This window comes from Neltuma alba, unplaced genomic scaffold, assembly GCF_004799145.2.
Source record: "Neltuma alba isolate B1F8T4 unplaced genomic scaffold, ASM479914v2 tig00012714_pilon, whole genome shotgun sequence".
NCBI classification, from domain to species: Eukaryota; Viridiplantae; Streptophyta; class Magnoliopsida; order Fabales; family Fabaceae; genus Neltuma; species Neltuma alba.
In genome coordinates this window covers 282286-304783 of record NW_021637140.1, presented here as the reverse complement: position 1 = coordinate 304783, position 22498 = coordinate 282286, and the positions used below count along the sequence as shown (strand labels likewise).

The 22498-nt window shown below is 34.1% G+C and overlaps 2 protein-coding genes across 4 annotated transcripts; one reads left to right on the top strand and one right to left on the bottom strand.

Moving 5' to 3' along the window:
• Nucleotides 1-4640: 4640 nt before the first annotated feature.
• Nucleotides 4641-10770, bottom strand: LOC114730181 (kinesin-like protein KIN-10B). The gene is made up of 13 exons (XM_028917214.1): nucleotides 10448-10770; nucleotides 10175-10343; nucleotides 9080-9473; nucleotides 8304-8509; nucleotides 7700-8013; nucleotides 7531-7594; nucleotides 6779-6860; nucleotides 6275-6465; nucleotides 6136-6182; nucleotides 5981-6002; nucleotides 5759-5821; nucleotides 5608-5646; nucleotides 4641-5021 (listed from the first exon to the last, which is right to left on the bottom strand). Exons 1-13 carry the CDS (start codon nucleotides 10681-10683, stop codon nucleotides 4947-4949), a joined length of 1902 nt encoding a protein of 633 aa, XP_028773047.1. The 5' UTR covers nucleotides 10684-10770; the 3' UTR covers nucleotides 4641-4946.
• A 2919-nt stretch (nucleotides 10771-13689) lies between these two features.
• On the top strand, nucleotides 13690-20128 carry LOC114730170 (transcription factor MYB3R-3). Of its 3 annotated transcripts, none has more exons than XM_028917205.1 (9): nucleotides 13690-13823; nucleotides 14259-14437; nucleotides 14679-14730; nucleotides 14978-15035; nucleotides 15712-15806; nucleotides 15887-15990; nucleotides 16629-16757; nucleotides 17144-18265; nucleotides 19781-20128. In XM_028917205.1, exons 2-8 carry the CDS (start codon nucleotides 14292-14294, stop codon nucleotides 18249-18251), a joined length of 1692 nt encoding a protein of 563 aa, XP_028773038.1. In that variant the 5' UTR covers nucleotides 13690-13823; nucleotides 14259-14291; the 3' UTR covers nucleotides 18252-18265; nucleotides 19781-20128. The 3 variants fall into 3 exon arrangements, with proteins under 3 accessions (XP_028773038.1, XP_028773037.1, XP_028773036.1); XM_028917204.1 differs by having other exon boundaries at nucleotides 13705-14068; XM_028917203.1 differs by having other exon boundaries at nucleotides 13705-14068; nucleotides 14172-14437.
• Nucleotides 20129-22498: the final 2370 nt, after the last annotated feature.

Genomic DNA, 22498 nt, shown 5'->3' with positions numbered 1-22498 from the left:
CTATCGTTGGGTTGGCTGGCTGGTCTTTTTCTTATCTTGACGTGAGCCCTTTAATTTCAACCCATTTAATTTAAAGAAGGCAAGCAAATAGAAAGTGAGAACCATAAATATATGTGAATCATACACATACACGTATGTTTCAGTCTGACCCTTGACGTACGCTCTAAATGAACTATTCCCTCAATTATCTGAAAAGATTCATCATTCCCCTCTAACCTTCTTTTCTTATCGAAGTGTTCTACGCGATTCATCTTTTGACTCCTATCTTCTGTTTCGCCTTTAATTTGCCATTGACCCCTTCCAAAGAATCTCGGAGCCTGTTTGTTTATGTTGTTTGTTTTCTTGTTCTCAAAACAATTTTATAAAATTATTTTTTAGAATAAGTTCTGAAAACAAAAAACAAAAGAATTTGTTTGGATAATAATTTTAAAAAAATCATGTTTGAAAAAAAAACCGTAGAAAACCGATAAATAGTGGATAGTAGGATAGAAGAGAAGAAGATTTTTTAAAAATTTTCAAAACAAACAATAAAAAACACAAAAACAAGAACAAGAAAACATGTAAAAGTTGTTTTGGTTTTTAAAAACATGTTACTGTTTTTTATTTTTTTTAAAACAATCACCTAAAAACAAATTTCCCAACAATTCTTTTTATTTTTTTGTTTTTAAAAACAAAAAATTGTTTTCAAAACAAGAAACCAAACAAACCCTTGATTACTTCGCTTCTGAATTTTTTTTTTTTTGAAAAGGAAGAAGCAGGAACGATATAATTCCTTTAAATTATATTCAAATGCATGTTATAAGTTTTGCATCTTCAGGTGAAACTTATTATCAAGTATCAACGTCAAATTTACATTCTTTATATCTCTTTGGTTTTAATGAACAGCATGGTAAATCTCAAAAATGAAAATTCAAATGATCCAGTCTGGGTCACGGTTCCAAATTACCTGAAGTCATTTTACATGTCGAAATCAATGATATAAAGTAACCCTACTTCTCACGGCGACTACTAATTAAGAAGGCGGGGCATCGAGAATAGTTTTTTTTTTTTGGCACTTGATATCTTGTGATTAACTTTTTCTTTATTGTGTTTCCATGTATTGGAATTATGCACCGTTCATATATTTTCACTATCCATATCAATTTAAACTTTACAAATTATTATTAACTCTAAATCATCAAATTAAATCCCTTGGATAACGTGGACAAAGGTTCAAAGCAGTTTCTGGGGAAATTTCAATGTTAACACGAACGCTTGTCTGTGATTAAACTATTATTTGAATTTATTGGTTTGGAGTGGGGGCAGTTGAAGTTATATTTGTACGATGATTTAAATATTAGGAAGTATGCGAGAATGCGCGAGCTGCATACAATCATACTGAGTACGGCGGCATGCAAAGCAACTGGATCATAAAATACAGTTTGTGTCCCCCTCTTCGACAACGCAGCATTATTTAATTTAGTTATCCAGTTCACTACCAGCAGCTAATTTAGTCTCAATTATTAAGACGGCTTCCTCAAGGCAGTGGTATCTCTTATTTTTTTTCTAGAGCATAGGTATACTTTTATTAAAAGCAATTTTATTCGAGACACTACTATCGGGCACTCTTTATTAATTAATTCATATATTTTTCAAGTCTTTGCCTTGGAAGTTGTCCTGGTGCTCATACATCATCTCTTCATCAAATATATATGTAAACTCAGCTGTAATGTCTTGTCACCTCAGGCAATGCTCCTCATCTTGCATATGAAACTTTGTTAACTAATTTATAATAATTAAGAAAATTAGTTAAGTTAATGAGAAAATTATAAATAAAGACCCTCCAATATATAAAATAGCTATTAGGGACCTTGAATTTGGAAAATAGCTCCAAAGGACCCGGTCTCAAATTGTAAATATGAAATGATGATGAAATATCCAAAATGTCTTTCTGTTTTTTTTTCTCTTTCTTCCTCTCTAGATCTTCTTCCCGACCTTTCCTCCTCCTTTTCCTCTCTCTCTTCGTTCTCTCTTTCCTCTCCAAATTTCCTTCCCTCTCCTCACTCTTTTCCAAAGTATATGGAACTCACAATGTCTTTCGGTAATCCTCTCTTCATTGTCATCCCCCGTCACTTTCTTCTTATCTTGTTTAGCTGCTCTTTCGTTGATAATGAAGCCTCTTCCATCATTCTCTCTGTTGCTGTGGCAGGAGAGGAGAGTCGGGGAGTTTGAGGGAGAGTGACAGTCATTTGCAATGCTTGCAATGTGTGCGATGATTACTTGGTGCTGAGACAACGCTCAACAAATCTGTATTTTTATTCTTCATTTCTATTTTAATTTTCAGCTTGTGTTCATAATTGAAAATAACAAGTTTGATTGAGTTGTTGAAAATAACAAGTTGACAAGTTCTGATATCCACTTCATGACAAGTTCAGTAATGCGAATAATAAGTTTAACAAGGCAAATAACAACTTCTGATAAGCAATTCATAGAAATTCGAGTTTCTATGTTAAAATGACAGCATCTTCAGATTTCTTTAGCAGATGACAAGTTTTGATACACAATTCATGACAAGTTTAATAAGGCAAATAACAAGTTTAGTAAGGCGAATGACAACTTCTAATAAGCAATTCATAGAAATTTGAGTTTCTGTGTTAAAATAACAGGTTTCCATTAGTGATAGCACCCACTTCTGATAATTGCAAACAAGCTCTAAATTGTGAAAATCAAGTATGATAATTGTATTTCGGTGGATAAATCGATCAAGATGTAGGATGTGAGGAACAAATGAGCCTTAAATACAGTGCTAAACGAATAAAGTTCTCGCCTTATATGTAGAATTTGATGGTTTCTTGTTCATACGATATGACAATTTACATTTGAGATTTCATGGTTGAGGATGCACTTGTGAGTGGATATGATTATCGTAGTACATTTGCTGCTAGTGTTGATATGAGCATGCTTCTTGAGGGGCTTATGAGAGTTCTGGTGCTATAGTTTTATACATTAGGAGGAAATGAGAGGTGAAGTTGATGATGAAAGATGTTAATCAGAAGTGATTGCTGTCAGAAATCTGCATATTGTTATTTCAGCAGAGAAAATTACAATACGTGATGGGAACTTGTCATTTTACATACTTAACTTGTCATTCGCTATTATGGACTTGTAATTTACTGTTTATCAGAAGTGTTTGCTGTCAGAAATCTGCACATTGTTATTTTAATAGAGAAATTTACAATTGTATGGAAATGTTATGGGAACTTGTCATTTTACATACTTAACTTGTCATTCGTTATTGTGGACTTGTCATTTACTGTTTATCAAAAGTGGTTGCTATAAGCAATGTGCAAATTGTAATCTCAGTAGAAAAAGTATGAAAAAGTATGAAAACGTTGTGGGAACTTGTCATTTGCCATACTTGGCATTTTTCATTGTGAACTTGTTATTTCGTATTTATCAGAAGTGGTTGTTGTCAGAAATGTAAAAACTGTAATTCCAGCAAAAAAAAGTATGAAAATCTTATGGAAACTTGTCATTTTATAAATCAATGTGGAAATTCAGTCATTTTAACAGAAAAAGTATGAAAATCTAATGGGAACCTGTCATTTTAACACAGAAACTCAAATTTTTATGAATTGCTTACCAGAAGTTGTCATTCGCCTTACTAAACTTGTCATTCACCTTATTGAACTTGTCATGAATTATGTATCAGAACTTGTCATCTGCTAAAGAAATCTGAAAATACTGTCATTTTAACACAGAAACTTGAATTTCTATGAATTGCTTATCAGAAGTTGTTATTTGCCTTGCTAAATTTGTTATTCGCATTACTGAACTTATCGTGAAGTGGGTATCAGAACTTGTCAACTTGTTATTTTCAACAACTTATCAAACTTGTTATTTTCAATTATAAACACAAGCTAAAAATCAAAATAGAAATGAAGAATAAAAATTCAGATTTGTTGGGCGTTGTCTCAGCACCAAGCAATTATCGCACACATTGCAAGCAAACATTACAAGCATTGCAAATGACTGTCACTCTCCCTCAAACTCCCCGACTCTCCTCTCCTTCCACAGCAACAGAGAGAATGATGAAAGATGCTTCATTGTCAACGAAAGAGCAGCTAAGCAAGATAAGAAGAAAGTGACGGGGGATGACAATGAAGAGAGGACTACCGAAAGACATTGTGAGTTCTATATACTTTGGGAAGGAGTGAGGAGAGGGAAGGAAATTTGGAGAGAAAATAGAGAATGAAGAGAGAGAGGAAAATGAGGAGGAAAGGTCAAAAATCTGGAGAGGAAGAAAGAGAAAAAAAACAGAAGGGCATTTTGGACATTCCACCATCATTTCATATTTGCAATTTGGAACCGGGTCTTTTGAAGCTATTTTCCAAATTCAGGGTCCCTAATAGCTATTTTATATATTGAAAGGTCTTTATTTGTAATTTTTCTTTAAAAAAATTAGTTAAGTTGATTGTTTGTTATTCATGAAAAAAAAGGTGTAATTTCTCCCAAAATAGCCTTATTAAATAGGGTTTTAATTGTAGGAGACAGAGAGGGGAAAAAAATGAAATTAACGAGGGTAATGTGAGAAACAATATTATATTTAAAACTAAAATAAATATCTCAACTATATCGTATATTTCGAATCATGTGAGTACTTGTTAATATGGAGTAAATACAGTAGCACATATCAAATGAAAGTTGAAAACTTGACATGAACAAAGTTAAAAGATGACGTTAAAATAATAATTCAATTTGAAAATACCAAACTATTAATTTAACATATAAACAAGAACATAGTTCTTCTTCGCTATGGTACACACACGAACACAAGGCAACATTGAGGATGTTGCTAGGGGAAAGGGATGACCTAACTTTATGCTAATAATGCTATTTAAACAAACGAGAAGAGAGTTAGGACTAATGGTACAATTATTGATATTGGCTAGAGAAAAACAGCCAAATCAGCGAGTTACTGTTGCATCTTTTGCTTTATCTTCAAATAGCGTTCTTGCAGCTTTAGTGAACAGGTTATATGCCTGTAAAGAAAAGGTCATTTAGTTCTTTTTATATCCTAATGTTTTCTTAGAACCAATCTCTAACACATCTGATTAAAAAAGAGGCAAATTCAAAGATCAAACCATTAGGAATGAAACAGGGAGTGCTCCCCCTATGTACACCCCACATTTTAAAGATGATAGCATAAAGAAGAGCTCGACACCACATCTTAACCAAAACTTTAAGACGATGAGTTTATATGTCTTTTACTTATAACCCTCTTATTCTGCCCAACCCTATGTGATGTGAACTTCTTCGTTTTTCAATATCAAATCAAGTTAACCCAGACTTAATATCCCAACAATCATGTTTAACAGAACTATTATATTAAAGCTATCCTATCGGTAAAATTACAACAATTAGTGTGATGGTCTCCTAACTAGCATGTGAGGAGCTTAAGGTCAAAAGCATCATTGAGATAAAAGTTAGATAAGAGACTTATTTCTTAAAATTTGAAAGCTTGAAAACCTAGTTCTCAGTTTGGCAAGTTTAAGAAGAAACTATTTGCAAACAAGGCAAATTCCAAACAATATTTGCCATATCTCATATAGTTTTTCATTACCATACCTGTTTGGAAGAGAGGCCAATCTTCTCCAAATCATTTAACTGCGTAATGCCCAAACATCATTAGCAAAAAACTATAAAAAATTTGCTCCAAAAAAAAAAAAGCAAAGAAGCATAAAATTGCACATTGTCTCACAAATTTCTCTTCACTTACAGATTTTATAGGGCTTTCTGCTCTGAGATCTATAATATATTCTGCCATTTTCTCTCCTATACCCTGAAGAAAGTGAATCACAGGCATTAAGAAATATAGAAGAAAAATAATGAATACATAAGCAACGAAAAGGACAAACTTGAGATAAATAAAAATCTTTTTATCTAACTGGCTTAATTGATTGGGTCAAGTTGTGTGAAGCAGTGTGTATATTTCACATACCTTCAACTCCAGCAGTTCCCTTCTGCAAGTTAAAAAAAGAAAAAAGAAAAAAAGATATCAAATCTCTGGTTAAGAATTAAGAAATACAAAGAATGATTACTAAATTTCTGTAAATGAAGCAAGCAAGAGAGAAGAAGTATAAGGATTTGTTTTACCTGCTTGCATTATTCAAGAAATAAATGTATTCCTGAACTAGACAGTTCTGCAGATTATTAAATTAGAGATTAGAGATGAGATGTGAGAATGACAGTTCAAAAAGTCTAGGGAACTTGGGAGGTATAAATAGTTGAGTACCTTCAATGTAGAACTTCTTGCACTTAATTTGTCGAGCGGAGTGCCGTTCCTATGGTTCTCATTGATATTGATGGGAGAGAGTGCTTTTCTTAGAGGACTTCGTAATGTATTTTCATTGTCAGTGGTGGTTGACAAATAATCCTTTCTTCTGTTCATAATGGGTGAGTTCTCCTTCTTGCCCAATGACTCAACTGCAGAGCATCAAATGTTGCTTTAGGAAGTATAATATGCTTCAATTTCTATGTTTCATGATGTATTATAAACTATCAATCTATTGCTGAAATCTCTCTCTCTCTCTCTCTCTCTCTCTCTGACATGTCAAATACATATCATGAATGTTTCACGACATTGCCGGTGTCTGATGCCTGCACATAAGTGGGTTCGTGATTCATAACTAATAAGTAATTACATTAAATTATACGAAGCATCTACAACAAAATAAATAAATAAATTAGCCTTCTCATACTATAGAATAATGATGTTGAGAAGTGACTGGCGACATACCTAGTGGATAATTATTTGATTCTGATGCAACCTCACTGGCTACAATCTCTTCTTTATTGTACATATCACCATGGTGCGGGCTCTATAGAGTATTTCATATCGTTATATATGAGCAAATGAGAATAAATTCCTTCTATTTAATGCACAAAATATGCATAATAAGCTAATATTCATAAACATTGCGACAAAAGTTCTTTCTAAATCTTGGATGTTATTTATAGAATATCAGATTTTCAAAGAGTATATCTTCTCAAAATATTTCATCAATTTAAGCAAAGAAACATCATAATGAACATTAAAAATAAGGTCTTGAAATTTCATTAAAGATGATTGACTTTTAGTCAAGATTCTTCAGCATATTTCTTACACCAACTAGTTGTGCAAGTAAGATTAGTGAAAAAATGATGCAACACATGTAACCCAAAAAAAAGATGATACAACATAATTTTTAGGAAGCAGATTGTGGGGATGTCTAAGTGCGAGTCCGCATGGAAAGAGTTCTAAAATTAGATAGAGTTGGGCTGAAAGGGGAAACAAAGTTTCTAAGCGATGAGAGAGTTGGACTCAAATATTGTGACTCGAAACATTCAAACTTTAATTTGATAATTGATAGGAAGGTCATCTTTAGAAGAAAATGAGAGTTTACTAGTATGTATTTGTGCATTTTTTGCAATTTCAGTATTAGTAACACTTAGAAGTTGTGCTGGTGGGAGTTTTAGCACATTTAATACACTTATAGTATTCACACTAACCTCCAAACAAAAATCAAAAGGGCCTTCACCATCTGGTAGATTTCTAAAGGCCACAGCAAAAGCCCTGTTAGCACAATAAGACATAAATAGTAGTATTAAGTAACACAAAATGTCAATGACAAAAGTAATATTCCGTCGTTATTTCAGAAAAGCTTTAACCTCTATCTACCTTTCTTTTGTTTGTTCAGCATCTTGGGTCCTAGCAGTTCCTCCTCCTTTCACAGAACTGTCGAAGGTTACAGATCTCTTGGCAGAGTTTACGGACTTGGGAGTTTTCCTTAAACATGGAGAATTAAATGCTCTAAGTCTTTGTGAGCTCTTTGTTTTGCCTTTTGATTCTAGCCAAGCTTTTAGTTTGGATTCCATGTCAACTTTAACTTTTGGGGTCTCTTGTTTCTGAGTTGAAGGTACAAAATTAGAGATATGCCTTGACCTAGCAGCCAAACTCACTGTGTGAACAGACTCCTGGTATTCTCCTGGATTCTGAAATAAAATATAAAACATTTTCATGGCCACTCAAATGGTAAATATGGAAACTTAGAACAAAAGGAGACTTGTGCCCGCATCCAATATATGTCTTTAAAAACATTATATCAGATAAAGTATGAATTTCGAATTTCATATAAATATTACACAGTTTATCATTCAGCAACGTTTTGTGGATCATGTCCGTGTCAGTATTCATACTTTTTCATATAACTAGAGTATCTATTTCAAGGTCTACTGAACCAAAAGAAAAAACGAAAGAAAGAATCATTAAAAGTCAAACTTACCAAGCAAGCAACCATGAGTGCCCGGCTAGTTCCTCCAAGAGAGTCTTGCAATATCCGGGTCAACTTGGTTTCTCGATAGGGTACTCGAGGTTTGTTATTGTTCAAGGCATATATCACATTTGACAATGCGAACAGAGACTGATTTATTTTGGCACTTTCTTTTAGACGAATCCCTTCATTGCAAGTTCTTCTGTTGTCTTCATTACCTGGTTCAATCATACGCATATCAGCATGGTATGAGCATAAGTTCTTGCAACCTAGGCCACGATTGACATTTTTAAATTCCTGCAATCTATGCTACGAATGACATTTTAAATAGTAGTTTAACGTGACCTGTTTTTATGTCACACCATGTCTTAGGATCAATAGGATGGGATGAGGATAAAAAGGCCTTCCCTTCTTCCCATACTTGTCACTCCCTTGCCTCTCAATCCTCATTCTCCACTGCAAGAAAAAGTTCTCCCCTCCCCACTTTCTTTTCCTATCAGGATATGTATGGAATCTCCATATTTATAAAACTCCATTGAAAACTCAAATTTTGGAAGACCAGAACTTTGAATAAATCCTTAATAAACATATAAAGTTATTAGTCTATATTATAGATTACAAACAGTAATATAGATATGTGAAAATAATTGAATAAATGTAGGCAGAGAGTATGGTTTCAAAAAGAAAAAAGAAAAATTAATTAAATGGCGTTATATGTGTCAATATTTATGTCTTTTGTAACTAAAAAATTCATCCCAAACACCAATTGAATTGAATATAGAAATAACCTGCCAAGTCTATGAGGTTCAACTTCCCACACACAAATCCTCTGGTGCCATCATGGGAAGGAGTGGAGACGGAAATCACAAGCACCCCATGACTCCTACTTGAGACATCATTGAGGCCTGTGTGTGCAACTTTCCTTCTCTGCACAGCAGTAGAAAATGTCTCCATAAATTCAGACATTGTGTGTATAGGAACCTGAGAGAGTCCCCTGAGGTGAATTTGTCCATCCTTGTCATCCATCACTGAAATTTCCTTTGCTTTGACCTCCAAGAGATCGTAGCACCTGTCCATATAAACCTCATAGTATGAAATCTGAGCTGTACCACCAGTGCTTTGGCATATTGACAAGATCGCAGACATTGCTAGTGGCATTAAGCCAGGTTGTTCCTCAGTGCCCTGCAATATTTTTCACAAAACACAAAAGAACAAAAGACATGAATATGAAAAATTTATTTCCCCAATAATTACCATACCATAATCACCACATTCTCCCAGAGCACCAAGAATCACGGGTTGTACGAATTCATACCCCTTCTAACCGCTATAGTTGCTAAGCGAGGATACCAAAAGGAGGGAAAAGGTTCGGATAATAAAAACATCTCATTTAAGGCTTGTCTGGAGGTTAAAGTATCATTAATGAAAAAGGGGAGCAAATGGTGAAATTATTAATATTAACCTTACATAGATGAAAATCAAAGACACAAGAAAACACATCCCAACCTGTTAGATTTTTTTCATTGAATAATGCACCCCGCCCTACTCTCAAACAAATGCTGGTCATACCCTCTGCAAATTCCCAAAAGAAAAGGCTGAAAATTGAATAAACTCAAAATCCTTCTCCCCCGTTAATTGCTGAGCTTGGATGCAAAAAAGAAGAAAAGTTCTCGGTTCTAATTTTATGAAGACTTCGACCAATTCTTTTGGTGTGCATAGGATTCTACCATTACCTATTGCAGTCTAATATATGAAAACATCACCGTCCTAACCTCAGATTTCACATCTACATAGAACGACAATGCTGGTCATACGTTTAATTTTTTCTCAACACGACTAACGTACAGTTAAGAAAGCAAGTAAATGTTTCATAAAGATCACACCTGCATAGTGTATGTTTTTCCACTGCCAGTAGCTCCATAAGCGAACACCGTTGCATTGCAGCCACTGAAGATACCTGATATCAAAGGGCTTACTTCTCGGTGGAAAATCTTACCCACATTGTTATCCTCCTGGCCAAAGAAGGAATCCAACTGATAACACTCTTTTCGGCTACAACAAAACAAAAAACATAGAAAGAGCCTATCATCAAAATCAAAACTTCAAAAATATAATTTCCTGAAAGGAAATCTTGAAAAGAAGCTCGCTTTTCAGACCTGGTTTCAGGATCTTTGAGATAAACTGTGATTTCCTCCGGGGACTCAGAATCCAGGCCCAGGACGGAGATGCATGCACTTGAGTTTCCATTTCTTGCAGATATTTCGTGAGGAAGAAAGGGTCGAACTCTTATAATGACCCTGACCTTGGAGATTGACCTGGGGTGTGAATGTTTCAAAGGGGTGCAAGAGTCGGAAGTTTTCGGATTGTTCAACGAGCAGCTAAGAGTTGCCATGGGGGTAAAAGGCCTCAACTTTCAATGACAAGTTCTCAAAGATTAATGGATGTCAAGAAGAAGAAGAAGACGGAACTTGAAAACGCAGTTCAAGATCCCGGAGAGGCCCGAAGCTGGTGGTTTCGAATATCTCCCGACCGTTTGGACTTTAGGCGAAAAAGGATCTCTCCTGACCGTTAAGACGAGAGGCTTCTCAATTTGAATTTGAGTTTGGGCCTTGCCAATTTTTGTGGGCCCACAAAATTAAACAAACGGATAACAGACAAAACCTTTAAACCATCCTACTGTTAACACTCAAAAGTATTTTTACTTTTTTTTAATTAAAACAAACTTTTTTACGTATTTATTTTATATATTATAAAATTATTTTTAAAATTATGATTTGATTTCAATCCAAACATCTCTTAAGTTTCACCGGCTAGAGCCATAAGGCAATACAATTTTACAATCTACTAATTTTGGTTTAATTGCACTGCAAACTAAATTTTATAATTAATGTCTGAGGTATTATTTATTTTTTTAAAATCTACTAATTTATAATCAACAGGTGCCACTTAGATTCATTAAACACATAATCAAATCACAAATATTTTGTAGGCTGATATAAAAATGCTTATATTATTTTTCTTTTAGAGATATAATATCTTTAGATGCCAGTTATCATACAAAACTATAATTTAAGATCATTTGCACTTTGTGTTAAATTTCATCGCTATAGGGCAGCTTGGAACATTTGGGGAGATATATAGGAGTGTAGGTTTGATCAAGTGATTTGCCGCTCCTTATTAATTGGATAATGATGTGTTAATTAATCCAAGAAGCATTTATTAATTGGAGAATTGGATGGATTGAATATAAGAAACTGGAGGTAAGTTTTGTCCTTGCAAAAATTAAAAGACTAATGCTGGGCATTTAATAGTTTAATAATTTAATTAAGTATATTTCGTCATACAAATCTTAGAACTTGGCTATGCTCATTTTCAAGTGTGATCCGCATGAACAATCATGTCATTTAGTTTCTGAGGTCCCGTTTGGTAAGAAGTATTAAAAATTAGAGATAAGAATTGAGGTTGGGATTGAGAAAATCCATTAAAAAAGTGTTTAATATAAAAGATTATTTGTTATATAGAATTAAGCAAACTCCTGAAGGTAGGATTGGAGAATATCACTTCCCCTATGATATTTTCCAATCCCATATACATGGGTTTGACTAATATCATATAACAAACAATTACTTATGTGAAATATTATTTTAATAATTTTTTTCAATACACTCACAATCTCTATCCCTTATCTTCAGTGCTTCCTACCAAGCAGAATATCAGGGTCATGAACATCAGTTCCACAAAATTAAGGTAAGAGCATACAATAATTCACTTCATTTATTTCCTTTACTTCTAGTTTTCTACACTGAGACCGAGCGAAATACCAAAAAGAGACAATGCTGGGTCAGGTGTTCTCATTAGTTCTCTCTCTCCCTCTCTGTCTCTCTGTCTGAAGATCGAAGGGCATTGCAGCAATGATATGTAGAACATGATTCAGGAAATTATGGACAATAGGAATATATGGATGCTTTAAAACTGCACTCACATGGGATATGTACAAACGCTACAATTTCAATGTCTGGCCACAGTGCTTTTCCATGTACAAAAGGTTAAAAAAAAGCGGCTTCATTCTGGTGTGAGCATCAAAGTCTTCATTATATTGGCAGCATTCTTGGATCTTGTCGTTGGTTCATTCTCTTCTCGACAAACAAAATTGCCATATCAGGCTGTCAGACAAGAAATCCCTGACCAACACGAGTGGAAATAACGTATGTGTTCGTTAGTCTTTTGACTCTGTGGAGGTCAACCACGCGAAGCCATTTAAGGTTTTCAAGCCTCGTGGCATCAACAAATATGATGACCTGGTAAATCAAAAGGGTCTTGGTCGCCCCAAATTAGTCCAGCGTAATCCTCCAAGCCACCCTGATTATTGCTTTAATTATAATATTCCTCCGGTCCTTAATATAGGACCTAATTATTAAGTTGGTTTTGGTTTTAAATATAAGACTCATTTATCATTTTTATCAATTTTTTCTAAATTATTCCTATGGATGCTTCCTCAACCATAATCAAGTAGAAGATGGAGGAGGTATTAAAAAAGATAATTATGGTGTTTGAGAAAAAATGTGTCACATTTCTTATAACTAACTAACTTACCTAATCTAATCAAATTAATTAAATGGATTTTATATTAAGGACTGGAGGAGTACTTCAATTGTGGCAATCAATTGACGTTAGATTTAATTATCATAACAAACATAAATATTGCCATAACTAAAATTTTTTATTAATTTTTTTTGCCAACCAAATTTTATATTAAATTAAATCTATGATTAAAAATATAAATTAGAAATAGGATAAATGTGCAATTTTACTCTAGATGCACCCAACATCACCATCATTTTAGCACTGCAATTTTACTCATGGTTTTGTTGTTCTGTGCAATTTTACAATGACTTTTTTGTGCAATTTTATCTTAAGATTAAAAGTAAAATTATACCACTAAAAATATCGGGGTGTAGCATGCACCTAAACAATAATATTAGCTGTAAAATTACACGTTTACTTTAGATAATATCATAAAAGTATTATAATGAATTTTATTTTGGATAAAAATAATATTATTTTTAAAACATTTTGACCATATTTTTTGTATGCTTAAGCCATATTATTTCATAAATCATAATTACTTATTTCAAAACATAAAAGTGCACTATTTAATCTAAGCTAATGCAAGTTGTCAATATTACTCTGTGATGACGTTTCCGACTTTCCGTGAATTGGCGAAGAGGGAAGGGAATAACGTGGCCAAAAACCAAAAAAACCGAAAAGAACGAGTGAAGGAAACAAAATCAATAACGGCAGTTAACGGAGACGTCGGTGCTTATGTATTCGTTACATATAAAAAGTCGCTAATTCTTTATATTTTATTTGTTTTCCCCATATTGCCTTCATTGTTTCAACGGGCGAGGTTTTTTCGAACCCATAGCTCGCTTTGTTTCCCAGAGAGGTATCTTGGGCTCGGATTTTTTGGCTCCCTTTTTATGATATTCACTTTGATTCACTTGGATTCCCGCCACTTATCCCCAGGCAGAGGTACTTCACTATTGGAAATTCACTATCTTTTCTCGATTTTGTTGTTTTTTGCTCGCCAAATTCAGCTCGCTTTCTTCTTATTTCTACCTCCGTGTTTGATCGAGTCTTTACGGTTTTCTCGACCACGAGCAAGTTTGGTTGATGATTTGTTCCTTACCCAAATGGACCCTGGTGTTTGTTTGCTTTCGGTGAGAACCCACGAATTCAGTGTTTCAAGCCATCAGGATTCAAAGGCGTTTCCTTCTGTAGGTTTTCATCTGATAACCGTTTATAAGATCTAGGTTCTGCTTGCTTTTATATTTCGCTGCGGGACTTTCGAAATTCTGGAATTTAGTGGGGTTTTTTTAGGGTTTTTGTTGGTTGGTGTATATTTCGGTTGATGTCGTCTGAAGATCTTCCTTAGCCTTTTACGATATCCACCGGTTTGTTGATTAGGATTTTGGGTTCTGGAGATGGTTATAGCAAGATATGGCTGAATTGAAATCAGAGGAGTGTTGTCTAGAGAATAAGCAATCTACTGCTGCCTCTACCTCCTCTATCTCTGAAGGCAGTGCCAGTGCTATCCACAAGTCCCCGGGAAGATGTAGCCCAGCATCAACATCACCCTCCCATCGGTAACATCTGATATGATCTTTGCCTTTTCATTACAATCACAAAATTAATGTCATTCTTTGGAAATTGAAAATTGTTTGTTCGAACCTGGCATTAATTCAGCGTCCACTGGTTTTGCCAAATTTCACATTTTGCAATAGCAACTGATTTCCAATCTATTTTAGAATGATTTGACTATTCTGAATCTTGCATGTGATAGTCATGCTTTGCTTGTCATCATGTGTAAATAATTTGATGATACAGGAGGACCACTGGCCCCATCAGGCGTGCAAAGGGAGGTTGGACAGCCCAGGAGGTTAGTCCTTAGAGACATTTGCTGCTTGTCTTCTGTGCTTCTTTTCTTTGTTAGATATCTTCCTGCTTACTTGCTATCCAATCAAAATGGTACCTGTTGACGATGAAGTACTTGTCCATAAGCAATCATTAGCTTAAAACTCTTAGGGTTTTATATTGTTGTTGCTTAGTCCTGAACATTACGGCATTTCTTCTTATTCTTGGTTCTTTCCTCTTTGTTGTTGAATGCTTTCCTCAACTTGCTGCAGGACGAGACATTGAGGAATGCTGTTGCAGCTTTCAAGGGCAAGAGTTGGAAGAAAATAGGTATTTATATATACCTATTTATTGCAATTCAGCTTGGTTGTATACAGATATCTAGTTTCAAAATTTCAGTGATGATTCATAGACGGTTCAAGAAGTTCTTTCTGCAGTTCATACTATCTTCTTATAGGAAGCGATGCTGTTCGGATAACACTGGTATTTGAATTTAAATGAGATTTTTAAAAGAACTGAAGGGATAAGATCAATAATATGACAACTGGAAGTTTAAGGAACAAGGTAAATATAACTTTCAGAGCTTTAATCAGAATTTTGTGTGTATACAGCTGGCATGTCATAATGAAGGCATGATGAATCTTCATCTTGAAGACATAATAATGAAAGTCTTGCCCTTCTAGACATGACTACTGTGCTTACAATTTATGGGTTTCTGATACTCGAGAAAGTTTATTACTGGCTTGATGATGATTGTTAGTTAAGTTGGCATTACTTTGGCAGGCGTAAAGTCGAACGCAAAGAACTATAATTGATACATATATTCATTTTCTTGCTTTCTCGTATAAATTGTTGATCACTATATATATTGTAAAGGACGAGTAATATGTCTCTGAACTGCAGGAGTAGCGTATGTTAATAATATGTTCTTATATGTGTTGATCATACATTCCTGTAAAATAATCACACTTGTTATCATGACACCTATTTAAAATTTGGAATGCAGCTGAGTCTTTTCCTGATAGGTCAGAAGTGCAATGTCTGCACAGATGGCAAAAGGTTCTTAATCCTGAACTTGTTAAAGGCCCTTGGACTCCTGAGGTTGAACCTTGCCCTGTTTCCTTTTTTTTTCCCTACTGTTTTACTGAAGCATTAATTTCTCTTGCTTGCTTGGCTTACAGGAGGATGACAAAATTGTTGAACTGGTATCAAAATATGGGCCAGCAAAATGGTCTATGATTGCCAAATCTTTGCCTGGTCGCATTGGGAAACAATGTCGAGAGCGGTATGTTTAATGAAGTGTATGTGGTAGTGTGAGCTTATAAATGACGGAATACCTTGTTCAATTAAATATTCAAGTTTCAGTTGTTTCTGATTGTTTTAAATCAATTGATAATTCTCGTTCAATCTTCTAATTATTAGGCTCCAAAAGATCAGTTTTTGTTCAGAACCTATTACATTTGACTATTATTTCTAGCTTTGCCTATGAGCTAAATGATGCTACTTTGGTCCTTACTATGGGTAATTTTAACTACCTTGCACATGCTAAGAAAAGGTTTTAAAAGTTGGTTAGATGATTAAAAAAAAAAAAAAAAGGCAATACTTTGCATCACCGCCCTTACTAATTGCATTAAATTTCAATGTTATATTAATTGTCTTAATTGCAAACCAAGGGCGTAAATGGAAGTAAGTAATTAATGCAACAGACATATGCTGAAGTGACTTGTATACAAGATTGAGAAATCCTTCTAGGCTGTGACTGACATAAAGGACCTGAGGGAGTATTTTATTTGTTCCTTTTCCCTTTTCTCTAGTTTCGCTCTTATCATGTATTTTTCAGAACATTGAATCTGTAATATGCTTAAAAATGATGTCTTGGCTTAATAATTGGGTTCATGTTCATGATATTAAATTTCCGGACAGATGGCACAATCATCTTAATCCTGAAATAAAGAAGGACGCCTGGACTTTGGAGGAAGAACTGGCCCTCATGAATGCTCATCGCATACATGGGAACAAATGGGCTGAAATAGCTAAGGTTTTGCCTGGAAGGTAAGCTTTTCCTATCAATAATTAAATTAAGGTCATAAATATGTATTACATCCAAATTTTTGTAGATAAAATTTAAAAAAAAAAAAAAAAAAGCTTTCAGATTTACGAACAAATTTAAAGAAGTGGATTTGGTTTTTGATTAACTTTTAACCCAAAAATGTAAGTTAATGAATGGTATTTTAGCCGCAGAATTGGCCTGTTATGTTGCATTATTTTCTGTTTCAGAGTGGTTCATTTGTATGTGAAAATAAGGGAAGAAGTTCATGTAACTTACTCTAATATATCTATGATGTCAAATATAAAAACTTGTTTGGCATTTTCATTGCATGTATGTTTTCTTGTATAAATTCAAATTAATGAACAATTTTTTTTTTTTTTGTGTGCAGGACTGATAATGCAATAAAGAACCACTGGAATAGTTCATTGAAAAAAAAATTAGAATTTTATTTAGCTACAGGAAACCTTCCACCAATCCAAAAGAACAGTGCACAAGGTGGTGTGAAAGATACAATAAGACGCTACGCTAGTAAAACAGTACATGCTTGCTCAAATAAAGTATTAGATGCAGCTGCTGATACATCATCAGAAAATACAGACAATACTAAAGATGGCAGTGGAAAGAATGAACTGGAGTCCTTCACAACAGTGAGAGAGTTTGGTAATTCTCTGAGCGTTCCTGCAAATGAAGGTACTGATTCTGACTTTGTAGAATGGAAGCCCAGATCATCTAATCCAGATCTTGGCTACAGCAACTCAGAACCAGAGTCAAGGGATAATTTTGGATTGACCGGTGACCTAAAATTGGATAAGACTCGTCTGAATGGCAAGCATACAGTTGGGAATTTTGTGAATAATGGTGAAATGAGTAGTGGCAGGCTAATTGGTACGTCTTCACAGGATAGTCCAGCCTCTGGTTCATTGTGTTATGAACCTCCATTGTTGGAGAGCTCAGTTCCGTTAGATTCCCTTTGTTTAAGTATGTATTGCCTGCAGAACGAGTACAATGCTACTCCAGTGATGTCACCTGTTGGTTTCTTCACTCCACCTTGCTTGAAGGGCAGTGAATTATGCACAGAGACTCCTGAATCAATATTGAAAATGGCTGCTAAAACTTTCCCATATACTCCTTCCATATTGAGGAAGAGAAAAAATGTAGTCCAAGCACATGTTACTCCTTGTAAAAATGTGAAAGTGGATGATGGATTTCATACTTCTAATGAAGAGGAGAAAGCCAAGTATAATGCTGGTTCTGGGCATGGTGAGCTATCCAAGAGGCCAGCAGGGGATGGCATTCTCAATAATAAGGCTTTTAATGCTTCTCCTCCTTACCGGTTAAGATTCAAGCGAAAAGCATTTGCTAAGTCTGTGGAGAAACAACTTGAGTTTGCTTTTGATAAAGAGAAGCATGATGTCAAAAAATTGGAAAAATCTGCTGCTAGGAGCACTGCCATGGCTGGAGATTGTTTACCTGAAACAAAAGTGGCAGTGACCTAGTGCTTTAATTTAAGGTACTGATTTTCTGAGTTGAATTGCATTATGTTTCTGCTTAGACTCAGGGGTCAGATGAATTATTACCTATTTGGTGAGGAAACAGGTGTTCTTATAGGGAGAAAGATAAATGATGGTTAGAAATTTTTCTTTTGGGAAACAGGCAAATAGTATTAAGTTAAAAGGAAAATTTCCCAACCAATGGCCAGGAATGCAAAGTACAAGGAAACTGAGTAGCATCATTAGATGCAATGGAGCAGGAAGAATTTAAAACGTTAGAAATTTAATTAAAGAATAATTAAGTTAAACGATTATTAGAAATTTAATCTAGCTGAAATGGAAAATGTTGGTGAGCTTATGACTTCTGGATTATGGTAGTTAAGGCTTAATTTGATATGGCATGAATTAGCTCTGCAATTTTTTTTTTGGGGGGGGGGGGGTCTAAAACAATTTGGGCATCTTGTTACATTTTTTGATTTGGTAATTCTGCTTATATTGTTGCTGATTGCATATTTGTTGAAAGTTAATTTTCACTTGGTGTCAATAGTTGTTTTAGTCATTAAATACTACTACTATTGTACAACTAGCCAGAAATAGAATATCTTAAACCAAGGTTATAAGAAGTGCAAGATTTATCCTGGACATTTTATTTTCTTTTCTTTTTTTAGGGTGAAAAAATTATTCTTAAATTTAAGCAAGCGTTGTGTTCTTTTAAGGTTCTTTTCTCGTGGAGTTGTGTCCATTTTATTCAGGATTCACAAGAATGTTTAGATAAACTTGAGCGATCTGCATATACTTAACCCCCCCCCCCCGGGGTATGGTTATTTGCTATCAACATGTAGTCAAGAACTTTCCACAAAGAATATGGGTATGTTCTGTCGTGGGAAGCTTGTTTGTTGAATTATCTTCTTATCAGTTAGCCTGTGAATCTACAGCTGCTCTAATTACTTGAGATTTGAGAACTAGGCAAAAACATGTTATTTCTTTTCTGCATCCTTGAAGATTTAAGTTGGACGTCTTGAGGGATTAATGCCAATCTTGAACCCAGCCCCTCAGGGTTTGACCTACTTATTCTATGTGTTGACGTGTTGAGAAATGCTCCTCAAGTAACATAACTGGAATTACTGCTCTTAACTTTGTTCATCGTTCAGAAGAAATGCAAAAGCGACTCTTTGTTCCTTGCATGATATGATTCTCAAGTCTCAACAGAGAAAATAGTTTCCACTGGCTTCTTTGTTGACCGTTAAAGTCTGACAGAACACTTAGATTAAAACTTAGTAGTAGTAAGTAGAGCTGTTGAAGGGGTTTCTTTGGCAAATGCATATGATAATAGGTCGAAGCGCTAGTTGATATGTAACATTGTAGTATTGTTCCTTTTTATTTATTTTTCTAGATTGCTTTGGGTGTTTGGTATTATTATAACATGCGATGAGAATGAGAATCACATTATTGAAAAGAGTCTAGCAAAAACTTTTATCCGTCTAAACTTGTTCCTTTCTGATCATTTACCTCAGCGGGTTTGATTCTTCATGTAGGGATCAAAGGCGGATGAATTTTGTCAGAGGAGATCTTGCCAATTTTGACAATCTAATATAGAATACATGAATCACGATGACTTGAATATCCACGCGAAAGTTAGTTTTGCAGATGCACTCAATAACTTGCTTGTGAGCAGAATTAAGGAGCAGTAGATGTCTCTTTTTTTTTTTTTTTTAACCAGCAGGAGCAGTAGGTGTCTGGTATATGTAGCATAATAAATTTTTATAGGTCCCATAAAGTTGTGGATATGTATGTAGCAATATTACCAGATTTGTACAGCAAGCCCCCCCTTGGAAAGAGGAAAATCTTTTGAAATTTTTTATCAAGTCTGTCCTTTTTTGGCCTTTTCGCCCTGTTAAATTGTAATTATATGTTTCTCTGGGCCAGGTAGCATCTAGGCGTGAAACATTCTCTCCCCAGTCTCCCTTAGGAACCGTTTGGTTCGCAGGAAAGTAGGGGGAAAAGGAAAAGGAAATGGCATTTTCCATTGTTTGGTTGAGATGAATTTTGCTTTTTGGAAAGCCAATCCACTACCAGCCCCCCTGGAAAATTCTTTTTTCCCCTTCAAATACATTTTTTCGACTACTTCTTTTTTCTTCGAATTTTTAAGATGTCGCACTCTTTATTTATTTTTAATTCAAGGAAGAGGAAAGCATGGTTGAGTCTGCCTGATCGGTAAAACGAAGCTCCAAACCGCCGATAGCGACACCACTAGTCCCTCAAGCTCCACTTCCTCATCTTTCTACCTCCGCTACGCGGTCGCCAGCTGCAAATTTGTAGCTCCGGTTTTCAAAAACTCTTCCACGTCTGTTTCATGGTTCGACTTCGTGGATCTGTCACTCAAATGATTTCTTGATTTTTGTTTTATTTTGTTGTAGATTTGTTGATTTTTACCATTCAAAATCTCAGACAAATGATTGCTTTTCTTCCATTTACAATTTAGTTATATGCGACAGCAAATGATTTCTGTTTTAAAGATTTTTGTATAGTTATAAAAGCAGTTGCAGAGTACTCCAAATTCTTGTCGATAAAAGGTATGTTTAGATCAACGATTAGAAAAATAACTTACTAGAAAAGTAGCTTATTAGAAAATCAGTTTTTGGAAAAGTAAAATTAGATAAAAGTTAAATTAAATAAATTGAATTGTATTTGGATTGGAGTTCAGAAAAACTAGTTTACAAAGTGATATTAGTAAAAAGTTGTTTGGATTATAGTTGAGTAAAAGTAAGTTTGGTTGTAAAATAATCAAAATAGGTACGAGTTTTAATATATAATGAAACATGATTAAAAAAAATCATTTCATATAATACAATGAAATTAAAATAATTTAATATGAAGAAGTTAAATTTAATGAGTGAATTAAATTTTAAAACTTTAGAGAAATCATAAAAAATATTTTAAATATAACGTAAAACAGAGAAAAAAATGAATTGAGATAATACAATTAATTTAAATTAATTTAATATGAAGAAGTGAAATTGATTGAGTGAATTAAATTTTAAAACTTTAGAGAAATCATAAAAAATAATTGAAATATAAAGTGAAACATGAAAAAATAAAAGTATATTTCTAGGAGCATATTTAAAAATAAAAGTATATTTCTAACTTATTTATTATTTTCAACTAATTTTAACTGATTTTTTGTTATCTACAAGTTAGTTATTTGAGACTTATAATAAGAACCAAAAAAGATAATAAATTTCTTAACTTTTTCTCTCTCAATGTTTCAAAGCCTATAAGTCATAAACTGTTAATTTTAGCTTATAGCTTATAGTAGCTTTTCATACAAAAGTTATATTGCCCAATCGCTTAACCAAACAGCATCAAAATTTGCAATCGTGCTTTTCAGGCTCATAAGCCACTCTGGGCCGAAACTTTTCAAATAGAAACTTCTAACCGAAATTGCTGTTTTCTTTTTTAAAAAAAAAAAAACTATATGTAACTAGGGTTGGAGTGAGAAAATTGGCTGGATGCCTCTCTTTCAAAGTCATGTTTCAAATTTTAAGGATTTTTAAACATCAATAATTAAATTAAATTTTCAAAATAAATTTTAATAATTTTCATTAATATAGACATTTATGAATGTGTATGCGTTTTTTACCTTTTATGAACCTATTCGATGGTACTTAAAGTGAAAATTTGTTGTTTGCACCATTGTTTTCCATTGACTTTTTAATTAACAAAACAGACACATGAAATTTAGAAAAAATAACAATTTTTATCTCGCTCTGCCAGAAAAAAAAGCCCATGGGTTTGTTTAAGCTCCTAGAAGCCAATTCACACTAAAATATCCTGACCTACAAAACTTGGCTCTAACAAAAACCTGAGTTGAATGGGTAGCTCGACAGACTTAACTCGTATTTTCGGCTCGTGACAATATTTTAAAAGCAAACTGCATCTGTGAATCATATATTTTTTTCCATTATAATATCGTTACAAAACCAACTAATCACGATCTTAGATTTTTTTTTTTTTTGACCAAGAATCACGATCTTAGATTTAGAACCTAGATACATCTCACTCTATTATCCTGTTATTTTGCCGCTACTGTCCGCAACACTTAAAGCATGTAAAGAATTAGTGAATTATAGACTGGAATCAAATAAATAATGTGACTTGTATTACAGGCCGGCCATGTTATGTTATAGGCTGGTGACAAAAAGACAAATAGTGCGACTTTCATAGCTGCACAACATTTAAAAAATCGGGTCACA